Source organism: Heterodontus francisci, chromosome 12, assembly GCF_036365525.1.
Source record: "Heterodontus francisci isolate sHetFra1 chromosome 12, sHetFra1.hap1, whole genome shotgun sequence".
Lineage (NCBI taxonomy): Eukaryota > Metazoa > Chordata > Chondrichthyes > Heterodontiformes > Heterodontidae > Heterodontus > Heterodontus francisci.
The window spans coordinates 26,025,686-26,042,085 of NC_090382.1; the positions used below are offsets into that span (position 1 = coordinate 26,025,686).

At 44.7% G+C, this 16,400-nt stretch overlaps 1 protein-coding gene across 3 annotated transcripts in view; it reads left to right on the forward strand.

Moving 5' to 3' along the window:
- LOC137375787 (dedicator of cytokinesis protein 2-like) overlaps positions 1–16,400 on the forward strand; it is a 690,449-nt gene that overhangs the window by 28,167 nt on the left and 645,882 nt on the right. For 2 of the 3 annotated variants that reach the window (XM_068043218.1, XM_068043221.1), the window contains exon 1: positions 12,598–12,670. The exons of the other annotated variant lie outside the window; for it this stretch is intronic. In XM_068043218.1, coding sequence (XP_067899319.1) covers positions 12,613–12,670 — 58 coding nt within the window. In that variant the 5' untranslated portion in view covers positions 12,598–12,612. Of the gene's footprint in view, positions 1–12,597; positions 12,671–16,400 lie in introns of those variants that run through there. 3 annotated transcript variants of the gene reach the window in all.

The following is a 16,400-nucleotide window of genomic DNA, read 5'->3' on the forward strand; positions in this document are numbered from 1 at the left end:
GAGAGGGAGACTGGGGAATGGGGGTTTGGTGAGAGGGAGACTGGGGAATGGGAATCAGGTGAGAGGGAAACTGGGTAAATGGGGCTTGGTGAGAGGGGCACTGGGGAATGGGAATCAGGTGAGAGGGAGACTGGGGAATGGGAATCAGGTGAGAGAGAGACTGGGGAATGGGGGTTTGGTGAGAGGGAGACTGGGGAATGGGAATCAGGTGAGAGGGAGACTGGGGAATGGGGGTTTGGTGAGAGGGAGACTGGGGAATGGGAATCAGGTGAGAGGGAGACTGGGGAATGGGGGTTTGGTGAGAGGGAGACTGGGGAATGGGGGTTTGGTGAGAGGGAGACTGTGGAACAGGAATCAGGTGAGAGGGAGACTGGGGAATGGGAGTTTGGTGAGAGGGAGTCTGGGGAATGGCAATCAGTTGAGAGGGAGACTGGGGAATGGGGGTTTGGTGAGAGGGAGACTGGGGAACAGGAATCAGGTGAGAGTGAGACTGGGGAATGGGGGTTTGGTGAGAGGGAGACTGGGAACAGGAATCAAGTGAGAGGGAGACTGGGGAATGGGAATCAGGTGAGAGGGAGACTGGGGAATGGGGGTTTGGTGAGAGGGAGACTGGGGAATGGGAATCAGGTGAGAGGGAGACTGGGGAATGGGGGTTTGGTGAAAGGAAGACTGGGGAATGGGAATCAGGTGAGAGGGAAACTGGGGAATGGGAGTTTGGTGAGAGGGAGACTGGGGAATGGGAATCAGATGAGAGGGAGACTGGGGAATGGGGGTTTGGTGAGAGGGAGACTGGGGAATGGGAATCAGGTGAGAGGGAAACTGGGGAAATGGGGCATGGTGAGAGGGGGACTGGGGAATGGGGGTTTGGCGAGAGGGAGACTGGGGAATGGGAATCAGGTGAGAGGGAGACTGGAGAATGGGGGTTTGGCGAGAGGGAGACTGGGGAATGGGAATCAGGTGAGAAGGAGACTGGGGAATGGGGGTTTGGTGAGAGGGAGACTGGGGAATGGGGGTTTGGTGAGAGGGAGACTGGGGAACAGGAATCAGGTGAGAGGGCGACTGGGGAATGGGGATTTGGTCAGAGGGAGACAGAGGAATGGGGGTTTTGTGAGAGGTAGACTTGGGAACAGGAATCAAGTCAGAAGGAGACTGGGAACAGGAATCAGGTGAGAGGGAGACTGGGGAATGCGGGTTTGGTGAGAGGGAAACTAGGGAATTGGGGTTTGGTGAAAGGGAGACTGGGAACAGGAATCAAGTGAGTGGGAGACTGGGGAATGGGAATCAGGTGAGAGGGAGACTGGGGAATGGGAATCATATGAGAGGGAGACTGGGGAATGGGAATCAGGTGAGAGGGAGACTGGGGAATGGGAATCAGGTGAGAGGGAGACTGGGGAATGGGGGTTTGGTGAGAGGGAGACTGGGGAATGGGAATCAGGTGAGAGGGAGACTGGGGAATGGGGGTTTGGTGAGAGGGAGACTGGGGAATGGGAATCAGGTGAGAGGGAGACTGGGGAATGGGGGTTTGGTGAGAGGGAGACTGGGGAATGGGAATCAGGTGAGAGGGAGACTGGGGAATGGGGGTTTGGTGAGAGGGAGACTGTGGAACAGGAATCAGGTGAGAGGGAGACTGGGGAATGGGGGTTTGGTGAGAGGGAGTCTGGGGAATGGCAATCATGTGAGAGGGAGACTGGGGAATGGGGGTTTGGTGAGAGGGAGACTGGGGAACAGGAATCAGGTGAGAGGGAGACTGGGGAATGGGGGTTTAGTGAGAGGGAGACTGGGAACAGGAATCAAGTGAGAGGGAGACTGGGGAATGGGAATCAGGTGAGAGGGAGACTGGGGAATGGGGGTTTGGTGAGAGGGAGACTTTGGAATGGGAATCAGGTGAGAGGGAGACTGGGGAATGGGGGTTTGGTGAGAGGGAGACTGGGGAATGGGAATCAGGTGAGAGGGAGACTGGGGAATGGGGGTTTGGTGAGAGGGAGACTGGGGAATGGGAATCAGGTGCGAATAAAAGATTGTTTCCACTGGTGAGTGAATAGAGATCTAGGTGGCAGAAACCGAAGATTATCACTGTGTGAAGGAAGGTTCTTGAACTCAGGGCTATTGGACCAAGAGATGCTTCACCTCAGGTGGCTATTGAGGGACAGATCAAACATCATTTAAAAGGGAATGGTCTAAATATTTGAAAAGGAGATATATGAATTATCTGAGAGAAGTGGAGCTAAATGCTGTAATTTCCAGCATTCTGTGTGAATTCACCTTTATTGAGACTTAACTCAGGCAGTGGTTTAGAAATATTGGTGCTGAGCTGAGTTTGGGACAAAGTGGCCTATGAGACGTCCCCAGATACAGATCTCGCTGTCCTTTGTGCAATCTCTCTTGTCAGTCTGTAACAGCTGCTTTTGACATGTGAAGTCCAAGTCCAGATCGATTCCGACTGACAAACCTACTTCAGTGTTGTCACCTTCACATGGAACCAGAGTCCAAAACAGAGTCCAAGGTGACAGGTAGATGGGCCTGTTAAAAGCGACTTTGACTAGGCAGCCTGACCACACCTTGTACAGTGCAGCAGGATTCTGGCTATGGTTCCAGGGTGAACATCAGTGAGGATTACTACTAGTTATAGGTAGTCTTTTAAGGTGGTAAACATATTACATATAGAGTAGCAATGAGCTATTATATTAATGTTGCTTCTGAGGGGAATCTGATTATTACCAGAATTACTAAAAGTTATCAGTATAGTTTCAGTGAGTTACTATTAGTTATTGGTGAAATCAAAGGTCCTCTCACCTTTGTTTCCTCTGTGGAAATTCCCCCTGTACTCTGCTCCACCACCCCCCTCACCTCTGGTTTTCCCTTGGGGAGGAAAGAGAAGGGGGAGAGGAGAGAAAAATCTTGGATTTAATTCAGTAGGAAACCATTTCTAATTACTGCACTAAGAGACAAATGGCGTAAAACAAATTCTGTAAAAGTTTCCAGAGAAATGATGAGAAACCACCAAAGCAAAATGTAAGCTACGGCATAATGAAATTCAGTGGAATTATTTTGTTATATTAATAACAGAGATGAGGAACTAAACCACATTATTTGACTTATTTCACCAGATAGAAAATCCTGAATTATAAAACATACTACTGATCTAAGTAGCTTGAACTGTTTTTGTACATAACAGAGTGAATTGGGAATGAGGTCATGATGGATTCTACCTGAAACTCAATTGGTTGGACAAAGGAGGAAGAGGCTGGGTAAAACCCTCGCTTATTATCCTATACAGTGCTAGATAATCCAAGTAGGTCATTGGACATCTTTTTTGTAACATAGATGATTCAGGTTTCTTGTGAGATTAATGGGGAGCGTGAGGGGAGAGTTGTGCAGAATTTCCAATCAAATCAGTTTGAGAGGGAAGTTAAACTAGGACCAAGGAACTCACCTTTACTGTGCACAACAAAACCTCCAGTAGTGGACAATGGGAGTTAGTGGATCATCAAATTGCCCCACATTGTGGTTTTAACGCAGATAGTGCAGTAAAACTGCAGCCAAAAAATGGAAGACAAGTACAATCCAAATTTCACAAGAAACATTGGCCCCAATATTTACTGAGAGTTGGGGAGAAACAGGGGGTGATTGTCAGTGGCCAGTTATCCCAGGAATGCCATGAAGGTGGAAGTCCTGCTAAATTTAATGGCAAGACCTCTTGAGACTTTTTTTGTACACCATTTCCCACCCAGCAGCTGGCCAGATTGAGAGGCTGAGTGCTGCCAGGTGGGATATCCTGCGGTAAGACCACAGCCGGGGTCCGCCCAGGATCATCCCTGATAATTGAGTAGATTGGGGTCGGTAGCAGGCTGGACTTGGAGCGCAGCAGGAAAGAGGGAGGGGCGGGGGTGAGAGATTGTTGGCGGGGGTTGGGGTGGGATTGGATGTTCGGGGGATCAGAGGAACAGGTTTGTTTGGGGTCCAGGGGAAAGTACTCCTGCTCCTCTTGTCCCACAAGCAGTGCTGGAAAGTCACTTACCTGCTGAACTCTTTCTTCCCTTTAGCTGCTGGGTTTCCTGACCCCTGGGAAACCTGGTTGGCCAGCGTTGAAGTTATATAGGTATCAAAGTCTGAGAAACACACTTACATATTACAATGAAAGGCATGCCTCCCCACAGCGAGTTACTCAGACACCCTCAAATCTTCTGCAGTAAACTGGAAGTAGGTGTGTTCACAGCAGGTTGGGGTTGAGCTCCCCATTTTTGCAACTTAACCCCTCCCAACCATCTCCTGCCCATTGTGGGGGGTTAAAATTCCCTATTCATCCATTTTGTTTACCAACAAAAGGCGATGAAAAGGCAAAAATGAGCAAGTCTTTTTCTTGGGAAGCTTCTGATGTGTAATCAAGATGGTGGATAATAGAGGTTCCACTGTGCTTCTGTTTCATCAACATACAAACTCTAAGATGCGAAGGGAAAAATCCAAACACATTTCGCTCTAGATTGGTTGTCTGAAGAATACAAAGGACCTTACTTTCCTCCATTGGTCATTATTTTGCAAATGGTGTTTTGGTGTGGATGGCGTTCTGATAACTGCTGAGGGAGCCACTACCAGGAGTAGCCTGTGCTTGAAGTCACCTAGGGCTCATTGCTTTCAAAAACAGTGGCCAGGAATTTCCCAGCATGGAGTGAGTCCCGAAGTAGGGACAACATGCAGGTCCCAAGCTGGCATGGGCAGTCAGCGGGAACCATAGCAGCAAGGTTTCCGCCCCCGGCCAATTAAGAAACCAAAACTGCGTACAGTACTCCAGGTGTAGTCACACCAAGGGCCTATATAATTGCAACATGACTTCATTACTTTTTTACGCTAACCCGCTTGCAAATAAAGGCTAACATACCATTTGCTTTCCTAACATGCATGTTAACCTTCTGCGATTCGTGTACAAGGACACTCAAATCCTTCTGAATCCCAACATTTACCAGTCTTTCACCTTTTAAAACATATCTGCTTTTCCATTCTTCCTACCAAAGTGGATAATTTCACACTTCACCACACTATACTCCATCTGCCATCTTGTTGCCCACTCACGTAACCTATCTATCCTTTTGGAGCCTTTTTGCATCCTCCTCATAGCTTACTTTCTCATCTAGCTTTGCATCATCTAGCTTTGCATCATCAGCAAACTTGGATATATTGCACTCGGTTGCCTCATCTAAGTTGTTGTGTAGTCAGAGTAAATCTACATGAGGTCTTCACTGGGAGCAGCCATGTTGAAACTGTATTTATACCTCCCCAACAAATAGGGCAGCAGAGAGGCAGTATAGCAGTATACAAATGCTGAGCTATCACAATATGCTAGCTGAGCCAGTTCAATACAATTCAGCTATTTCAATAGACTACAATGCGTCCCCACTTAAAAAAAACCCAACTTGTATTAAAATGTAAAATGGTACTTGTACATAATTTCCCAGAATACAATAACAATACCTGAAATTTAACAGGTTTGGTTGCATGCCTGTTGTTACTGTAATCATAACTAAAACATATATAACCAATACTTCCAGAGTAATTTACATGCAAAAAAAAAGTTTTTCCTTAACATCAGTATGTTTTTAACGATACTATCATCTTTGACAAAATGAAAGAACAATGTATTTCTTCTTCCTTCCTACATACTTTCAATTAACTTATCTGGCTTCTTTCTCTTTCTGTCTGGGTATCTTCTTCCATTTCCATTAGCTTCCCTCTGCTCTCCCAACATCTCAGAATATGTCAACCGTGAACTTTGACTGACGACCAGCTCCACTTAATGGTTGAGACTGTGAAATTGATTGATTAGTCTTAAGCAAAAACCCTGATTCACTTTGCTCCACTGGTGGATTCTTTGAGATTTTCACTTTAATTCTGACTTTCTCTTGGGACTGTGGGAACCTGGACTATAAGAGGTTTCTCATGCTCTCCCTTTGTCAGATATCCTTTTTTAAGTAAATGATCGACATGACACTGACAGTCTCTCTCCAATCTTCACTATATATATGAATGTACATAGTCTTTTTACAACAACTCCAAACACATACTTCTCCTTATCACCTTTTCACAATGATCTTCTGACCAGCACTGACCTCTCTAAGTTTCATGCTCCAATTAACATGACTTATCTTCACTGTGTCTTGCTTTTCTCTTACTTTGCTATTGACACCAGGCTTAAGCAAACAAAACCTTGTTTAAACACTAATTCGTAAGGTGAGCAACCTGTTGTAGACTGTGGGGTTATTCTGTAAGAGAACAGAAAATTGTCTAGCCTGTGTCGCAGAGAAACATGGAAATTACTGCCTAGCTTGTCACCTAGCAAATACTTCTGCGAAGACATCGTCACAATTTGTACACTTCTTTCTGCAGCATCATTCGATGCTGGGTGATATGGTGGTATTAAAGTATGCTTGACTCCATTTTGACTCAGAAATATTTCAAACTCTTCTGATGTAAACTATGGATCATTATCTGGCGCCAATACATCTGGAAACCCAGAAAGTGCAAACCAACTTCTCAAAACTTCAATAATTTTGGCACTTGTGGTATTGGGTATGAACTCAACATTTAACCACTTGCTATAGTTATCAAGCAAAACAAAATACTCTTTCCCTTCCACTTCAAAGAAATTGACATTTACTTGTTCCCACAGTTTCTTTGTATTTGACCGTTGATCATTGGTTGGATCATTTCCCATTCTGAGGCACATTTTTCAACTTTTCACCAACTCTTCAATATCTCTATCTACATTTAGATACCAAAAATAGCTTCTTGTTACTGCTTTCAATTAGTCTTCAGTTCCTCAATGTCAGACGTACGCTTACTGATCTCTGCTGTGAATAATTCAGCCCAGTTTAACTGTATTTTCTCAAAAAACAATTTCTTCCCATCAGGGAGAGTTTGTTCCCTCCTACTACTACCAATGGCAAGTAATAGGATGCATCATTGTATTCCACCCTAACACGAACTTCACCTAACACTGAAATACTGTTATTGGAATAACTAGTCAGTTTCACACCAGTTTTGCGTAAGGGGATATAACTTAGGGACTCCTTCTGTTCTCTTTCTGAGATAACAAATAATGCTGCAGCTGTATCAACTATGAAAATAAGTTGTGAATCACTGAATTTCATTTTTACTGTGGGCACCGGAATTATATCTTCAGCACTTTTACTATCAACTTCTATGAGCTGCTTTTCTTGCTCTCTGATTGAGTACAACACTTGATCTTCCTGCTCAATAACATGAACTTCTGTTTCTATATCTATCATGCATTTGAGGACTTCCAGGAGCCTGAACTAGCTTTAGGTTTACCATGACCTTGACCTGGTGCATTGCTGTGACCTGGAGCTTTACCGCGACCTAAAGCATTACTGTTTCCTGTAATTATGCATGCCATCTGGATATGACTGACTTTCCCGCAAACATAGCACTTTGACTGAAAATAGGGACACTTAGATGGCTGGTAGCTACCTTGGCAATGATAGGATCTGAATTTTTGACTCTGACTCAATGAACTTGGTTGCTGAGGCCTTGTTCCTGCTGAAATCTGGTGCACCTCCCTTACTGGATCAAGAAAATAACTTCTTTGTAATCTGCAGCTATCTCTTCCTGCCATTTCTATGGCTGTGGCCTCATCGCAGGCCTCCTTCCACACTAGCTTATTGCCTTTAATCTAAAAGCTTGGCCTGGATTTTACTGTCATTTACACCTCCAATGAACATGTCTCTAAGGTTAACTTCTAAGTTCGCGCCATACCCAAAGTGATGAGAGAATTTCTTTAATTCGAGAATATAATCTGCAATAGAGTCACTTGGCAACTGCTTCCTTTCATGAAATGCTATTCTCAGTGCAATTTCATTCTTAGTCGTGCGATGAGTCCAGAATCTCATTAATTTGAGAATAGTCCAAATCACTTGAGTCTTGTGGGCAACATTGGTTAAGCACAACTCAAAAGCATCTGGCTCCATCATGGTGAGGAAAACATTCACTTTATCCTCATTTCTTATTTTATTCACTTGCAGCCAAATGTGTAAGCTTCGTTCATAATTACACCAGTTCTCTTTGTTAGGGTTGAACTCCCCCATTGTCCCAAAATATGTCTTTAATGCCATCTTTTTCAATTACATACCATGCTGACTCACAGAGTTGTGCTTGAACATGAATGGCAGACACACCCAGAGCAATTTTTCAAATTGCCCAAACTTCCTCAAAGTCGACTTTGGAGCTCCAAAAATGTGTGTCACAATGTTCTTCACACTTTGCTCTCCCAAATGAATATTCAAAAAAATTCAATTGCACCTCATCGCCGTATTTCTGTTGTGTATTCACAGAGTAAATTACATGAGGTTTTTATTGGGAGCAGCCACATTGAAAATTTATTTACAGCTCCCCAGCAGGGATGGCAGGAGAGAGGCAATACAGCAGTATATAAATGCTGAGCTAGCACAATATATTATCTCAGCAGTTCAATACAATTCAGCTATTTCATTACATAAGTCAATGATTTAGATTGTAAATAGCTGCGGCCCAAGCAATGATCCTTGAGGCACTTCATTAATTACACCCTATCATCCTAAAAATGACCTGTTTATTCCTACTCTCTGATTTCTGTCCATTAACCAATCCTCAATATTTGCTAATATATTACCCAATCCCACAAGCCTGATCTTGCAACACCTATTTTGTGGCACCTTATCGAATGCCTTCTGAAAATCCAAATAACCTACATCCACTGGTTTCCCCTTATTGACCCTACTAGTTACACCCTCAAAAATCTCTCAGGTTTCTCCAACACGATTTCCCGAATCTTATTGTGATTTTCTAAGTGACCTGTTACCATGTCTTTAATAATAGATTCTGGTACTTTCCCTACAACTGATGTCATGCTAACTGGGTTACAGATTCCTGTTTTCTCTCTCCTTCCTTTCTTGAATAGTGGGGTTATATTTACTATCTTCCAATCAATGAGGACCATTTCAGAATCTAGGAAATTTTGGAAGTTCAAACTAATGCATCCACTATCTCTGCAGCTACCTATTTTAAAACCCTAGGATGTAGGTCATCAGTCCCACCAATTGCTCCAGTACTATTTCTTTACTAAAACAAATTTCTTTATGTTCCACGGATTGTATTTTACCAGCCCTCTGAACCTCTGAACAGGGTCTGGGAAGCGGGCAGGGTGGCCATAAAACAGTATGGAAAGCGGGAGGGTGGTGCTCCCATCATCTTCTTGCCACCTTGCCAATGGCAGGGAAGGTGGCAGAGAGCTCTCCTGCCCAGAGGCTAATTGAGCCATTTTAAGTGGCCAATTAAGCACCTCTTCTATCACTGCTGGCATTTTACCGGGGTGGGGGACACTCCGCATGGTGGGGAGACCAACATGTAAGTCCTAGTGGCCTCTTTGCCAGCTTGTTGGGGGGAGGTCCTCCTATTCAGGCACTCTTTGGCCACATCCAGCAACAACAGCTACTCCCCCATTGCAACGGCATCGCCTGCTCTCACCACCACCCTCCACCCCTTGCTGGGATCTGCTTGACTGGCTCCTGTGCCCCCAGAACCCACTTATCTGATTGTGAGGGCACCATCCATCCATTGCATCCTTTTCTTCCAGGTGCAGTCCCAGCAGTGGCCACCACTCTAGGGGTGGGTGGCCATCCTTAAAAGGGACAGCCTCCCCCAACTTTCAGGCACATCGGTGGGACCCCCACTGCAATAACTAAATCTATTCCGTCATTCTCATTGGACACTTAGTTCCCCACAATTTCTAATAGATTCTTTGTGTCTTCTATTGTGAAGACAGACACAAAAGGGGGAATTTTGTGCTGGTGGTGAGAGTCTCGACATTGGGGGGAAACTGGCGCTGATATTCCCGGCTCACCTATTGTATGGAAGGCCTGCTGAATTTAAAGACAGTCAAGCACTTAACCGGACAGCAGTGAGCATTCCATACGATTTAGGACCCATCGCCGAATGTCCCAGCCTTGCAGAGCTGCCGGCCAATCAGAGGCTGGCAGCTGCAGTGCCACCACAGAGGCGGTGGCTGCTGCTGTAGTTGCAATGACAAGACACCAAGGAGCGGCACTGGAACCAGGCTTAAGGCAGGTCAAGGCAGGAGGGGTCTTGCGAGGTGGTGGTCATCATGGTGGGGGAGCAGAGTCAACAGCAAGTGCAGGGGGCTAGCTCTCAGTGACGGGTGCCTCATTCAGACACTAAGTGCCTTTGAGCAAGGGATTGGTCCCCGGAGCTGGAAGTAGCCTGCACAACTTTTCGTGCCATGCTTCCTGTGCGGTAACAGGGCAGCCCACTGCACAGGTGATCGTGGCTGCGGCGGGATGAGGACCTTAATTAGGGATTAATTACTTAGTTAAGGGCCTCAGTTAGCATTCACAGGCCTTCCCGCCCCGGACTAAATTCCGGCAGAGGTCCCTGCCACCATCCCACCTGATTTTATGCTCCCTCCGCCTCCAAACACAACACGGCGGAGAGCATAAAATTCCACCCAAAATATTTGTTTAACATTTCTGCCATTTCCTCATTGCGTTACATAATTTTTGCCTCTAAGGGATCCATGTTTACTTTTTCTAATCTCTTTTTTATGTACTTTTAAAAGCTCTTACAGAAAGTTCTTATATTGCAAGTTTGCTCGTATTCTGTTTCCACCCTTTTTATCACTTTCTTTATTATCTTCTGTTGATTTTAAAACGCTTCCGATTCTCAGGTTTACTATTACTTTTGGCAACAGCACAACCTTCTTCTTTTCATTTGATAATATCCATAAATTCACTAGTTAACCATGGTTGTACCACTTTTCAGTGGAGTGTTTATTCCTCAAGAGAATGTATATTTGTTTAGTATTATGAATTATTTCTTTAAATGTTTACCATTGCTTATCTACAATCACATTTTTAAATCTAATTTGTCAGTTGACCTCAGATAGCTCTGTAATTCATAGAATCATAGAATGGTTACAGCAAAGAAGGCCATTTGGCCGTCATGTCCATGCCAGCTCACAGCAAGAGCAACTCAGCTGGTCCCACTCCCTCGCCTTTTACCTGTAGCCCTGCAAATCTTTTCAGAAAATTACCCAATTCCCTTTGAAAGCCACAATTGGAAGCTGTTCAGAGAAGGTTTACCAGACTAATACCTAGAATGGGCAGGTTGTCTTATAATGAAAGCTTGGATTGGCTAGGCTTGTATCCGCTAGAGTTTAGGAGAGTTAGCGGTGACTTGATTGAAACATGCAAGATCTTAAGGGGTGTCTTGGGTGTGGAAAGGATGTTTCCGCTTGTGGGAGAATCTAGAACTAGGAGTCACTGTTTAAAAATAAGGCATCGCCCATTTAAGACAGAGATGAGGAGAAATTTCTTCTCTCATAGTGGGTTGTGAGTCTTTGGAACTCTCTTCCTCAAAAGACGCTGGAAGCAGAGTCTTTAAAATACTTTTAAGGCGGAGGTAGTTAGATTCTTAATAAACAAGGGGGGAGTGAAAGGTTATTACGGTAAGTGGGAATGTGGAGTCGAGGTTACAATCAGATCAGCCATGATATTGTTGAATGGTGTAGCAGGCTCGAGGGGTCGAGTGGCCTATTCCTGCTCTTAATTCGTATCTTCGTATGTTCATATGAATCTGCATCCACCGCACTCTCGCACAGTGTATTCCAGATCCTAACCACTTGCTGCATAAAAAAGGTTTTTCCTCATGGCGCCTTTGGTTTGTTTGCAATCACTTATATCAGTGTCCTCTGGTTCTCAACCCTTCCACCATTGGGAACAGTTTCTCTCCATCTACTCGTCCAGACCCCTCATGATTTTGAACATCTCAAATCTCTTCTCAACCTTTTCTTTTCAGAGGAGAACAACCCCAGATTCTCCAATCTATCCACATAACTGAAGTCTCTTATCCCTGGAACAATTCTTATAAATCTTTTCTGCACCCTCTCTAATGCCTTCACATCCTTCGTAAAATGTGGTGCCCAGAATTTGACACAATACTCCAGTTGTGGCCGAACCAGTGTTTTATAAATGTTCATCGTAACTTCCTTGCTTTTGTATTCTATTTCCCTAATTATAAAGGTCAGGTTCCTGTATGCCTTATTAATCACTTTCTTAACCTGTCCTGCCACCTTCAATGATTAATGCACATATCCCCCCAGCCCCTTGTGCTCCTGCACCCACTTTAGAATTGGATTCTCAAGGGCAATTAGGGATGGGCAATAAATGCTGGCCTGGCCAGCGACGCCCAAATCCCATGAATGAATAACAAAAAAAAAATCCTTTAGTTTATATTGCCTCTCCTCATTTTTCCTACCAAAATGTAGGAAATGTTTTTGTTTAAATTTAAGAAACTAGTTTCCGACTCAACCACACTCAAACTTAATATGAAATGCTATCCTGTTATGATCACTTTTCCCCAGAATGATCTGATCATTTGTTTCATTGCTCTTAATGGGACCTTGCTGTGTGCAAATTTACTGTCACATTTCCTACATTCCAACAATGGCTGCATTTCAAAAGTACTTCATTGGCTGTAATACACTTTGGGACATTCTGTAGTTGTGAAAGGCCATATATAAATGCATGTTCTTTCTTTCCAAAGCTGAGAATGAAGCCCACACAGAAGGAGCTGCTGCGTGACAGGTCAGGGTTGAGTAATGGAGGAAGTAAGTTTAGAGTGACATTGTACAAGTTTAATCTATATGAGAAAGAGAAGGTGAGGGAACAATTTCAGAGTTTGCAAGTTTTAATGAAGATTATTCTCCCCTCTCATGTGAGTAAATCAGTGGAATACAGGATAGTACAAAGTCACATCTTTCATAATTTGGAATGAGCTGGATGGGCCAAATGACTTTTAACATTCTGATTTATTTTCTTTCAGTTAAAGTCAGTATAGTATCAATAAGTTCTAATATATGTGTTCATCCTTTACAGAGACTAGATTTACTGTGGAGTTGCTTATCGGTAGTTGCTTTATGACATTTAGCCTGTCTCTGGAACCACCGCCCAGGCACTTCCTGTGGAGAAGTGGTGTAAGTAGGCAGATACTGAGCTCAAATAGAAGCTAATTATTGTTGCAACTGGTACTTTCGACAGATGAAGAGAGGCTAGACTATATCAAGTTCAGAAATGCCAGCAGGAAATGACTCGCTTGCTTTCTATACAGATCATTTTAAAACCTTTCATTTGAGAATAATAAGTTGTGATTTAAGGGTGTTTTAAACAATGTCTGAAGTGTGAAGAGGCATCTCAAAAATTAAAAATAAAGGAACTCCACAGAGTGTGCAAATACAAATTGTATGTTTGCTGTACAGTCTTTATGACAGGTTGTAATGAGTTCTGCCTGAATTACATCCAAAGTAAGTTGATTACTGATCTGATAGATGTCACACAGCAACATTATCAATATGCTAAACACCACAGAATTTTCATCTCAGCAACCTAAAAAGGGAACAACTTGGGAGCCCTCAACTCTGACCGGTTATGCAGCATTTAGACAAACCTGATTCTATTAATAATAATTAAAAGCAAAATACTGCGAATGCTGGAAATCTGAAATAAAAACAAGAAATGCTGGAACCACTCAGCAGGTCTGGCAGCATCTGTGGAGAGAGAAGCAGAGTTAACGTTTCAGGTCAGTGACCCTTCTTCAGAACTGGCAAATATTAGAAATGTAAAAAGGTTATAAGCAAGTAAAGTGGGGGTGGGGCAAGAGATAACAAAGGAGAAGGTGTAGATAGGACAAGGTCACAGAATAGCTGACCAGAAGGTCATGGAGCAAAGATATGTTAATGGTGTGTTGAAAGACAAAGCATTAGTACAGAAAGAGTGTTAACGGACAGAAAAATGAACAGCCGCAAGTACTTCTTTGGCCTCCTTGTCTCGTGAAACAATGGGTAAGCGCCTGGAGGTGGTCAGTGGTTTGTGAAGCAGCGCCTGGAGTGGCTATAAAGGCCAATTCTAGAGTGATAGACTCTTCCACAGGTGCTGCAGATAAAATTGGTTGTTGGGGCTGTTACACAGTTGGCTCTCCCCTTGCGCTTCTGTCTTTTTTCCTGCCAACTGCTAAGTCTCTTCGACTTGCCACACTTTAGCCCCGCCTTTATGGCTGCCCGCCGGCTCTGGCGATTGCTGGCAACTGACTCCCACGACTTGCGATCAATGTCACAGGACTTCATGTCGCATTTGCAGACGTCTTTAAAGTGGAGATATGGACGGCCGGTGGGTCTGATACCAGTGACAAGCTCGCTGTACAATGTGTCCTTGGGGATCCTGTCATCTTCCTTGCGGCTCACATGGCCAAGCCATCTCAAGCGCCGCTGGCTCAGTAGGGTGTATATGCTGGGGATGTTGGCCGCCTCGAGGACTTCTGTGTTGGAGATGCGGTCCTGCCACCTGATGCCAAGGATTTTCCGGAGGCAGCGAAGATGGAATGAATTGAGACGTCGCTCTTGGCTGACATACGTTGTCCAGGCCTCGCTGCCGTAGAGCAAGGTACTGAGGACACAGGCCTGATACACTCGGATATTTGTGTTCCGTGTCAGTGCGCCATTTTCCCACACTCTCTTGGCCAGTCTGGACATAGCAGTGGAAGCCTTTCACATGCGCTTGTTGATTTCTGCATTGAGAGACAAATTACTGGTGATAGTTGAGCCTAGGTAGGTGAACTCTTGAACCACTTCCAGAGCGTGGTCGCCGATATTGATGGATGGAGCATTTCTGACGTCCTGTCCCATGATGTTCGTTTTCTTGAGGCTGATGGTTAGACCAAATTCGTTGCAGGCTGCCACAAACCTGTCGATGAGTCTTTGCAAACAGTCTTCAGTGTGAGATGTTAATGCAGCATCAACAGCAAAGAGGAGTTCCCTGATGAGTACCTTCCGTACTTTGGTCTTCGCTTTTAGACGGGCAAGGTTGAACAACCTGCCACCTGATCTTGTGTGGAGAAAAATTCCTTCTTCTGAACACTTGAACGCATGTGAGAGTAGCAGGGAGAAGAAGATCTCAAACAGTGTAGGTGCGAGAACACAGCCCTGTTTCACACCACTCAGGATAGGAAAGTGGTCTAATGAGGTGCCGCTATGCTGAATTGTGCCTTTCATATTGTCATGGAATGAGGGTAGAAGGGCATCTGTTGTTCACGGCATTTCTCCTGTAGCTGGCAAAGGGAGAACAGCATGTCAATGGTGGATCTCTCTGCTCGAAATCCACACTGTACCTCAGGATAGACCCGCTCAGCCAGCTTCTGGAGCCTATTTAAAGCGACTTGAGTGAAGACTTTCCCCACTATGCCGAGCAGGGAGATTCCACGGTAGTTGTTGCAGTCACCGTGGTCACCCTTGTTCTTATAGAGGTGATGATATTGGCATCACGCATGTCCTGTGGTACTGCTCCCTCGTCCCAGCACAGGCAAAGCAGTTCGTAGAGTGCTGAAATTATAGCAGGCTTGGCACTCTTGATGAGTTCAGGGGTAATGCCGTCGTTCCCAGGGGCTTTTCCGCTGGCTAGAGAATCAATGGCATCATTGAGTTCCGATTTTGTTAGCTGTATGTCCAGCTCATCCATGACTGGCAGAGACTGGGCTGTATTGAGGGCGGTCTCAGTGACAACATTTTCCCTGGAGAACAGTTCTAGGTAGTGCTCCACCCAGCGGTCCATTTGCTTGCGTTGGTCAGTGATTGTGAGCCCTGATTTAGATTTCAGGGGGGGCGATCTTCTTGATAGTTGGCCCAAAAGCTCTCTTAATGCCATCATACATTCCTCTGATGTTTCCGGTGTCAGAGGCCAGCTGAATATGACTGCATAGGTGTTGCCAGTAGTCATTTGCGCAGCGCCTGGCTGTTCTTTGTGCAGCGCTTCTGTCTGCTTTAAGTGCTATAGATGTTAACTCACTGGGGCCTTTCCTGTAGTTCAACAGTGCAATGCGCTTAGCGGCTATGACAGGTTCCAGCTCTTCAAAGTGAGATTGAAACCAGTCTGCATTCTGCTTCACATATTTGCCATAGGTGGCCATTGCTGAGTCATAGATGGCGTCTCTGATGTGGGCCCACTTGGTCTCTGCATCCCCTGTCGGATTGTTTTGAAGGGCTTCTTCAAGTGAATTTAGAAACTTATGTAACAGCAATGGCTAAGAAATTCTGCTAGTGTTGATGCGCGGGCGGACTGAAAATTGAACAGCCGCAAGTACAAACATGAAAAAAACAGTGGGTAAGCAAACTGAACAAACTAAGATGAAACAAAATAAAATAAACACAAAAAAATATATATTCTATCAATGCTTCTTTCAATGACAAGGCAGAGATGACCAACATTAAAGAAAACCTTTTCCAGCTGCACTCTGTCACAGTTGGTTAAAGAACTGAGTCCCACACACACCTCGAAAGCTGTCAGGATGGT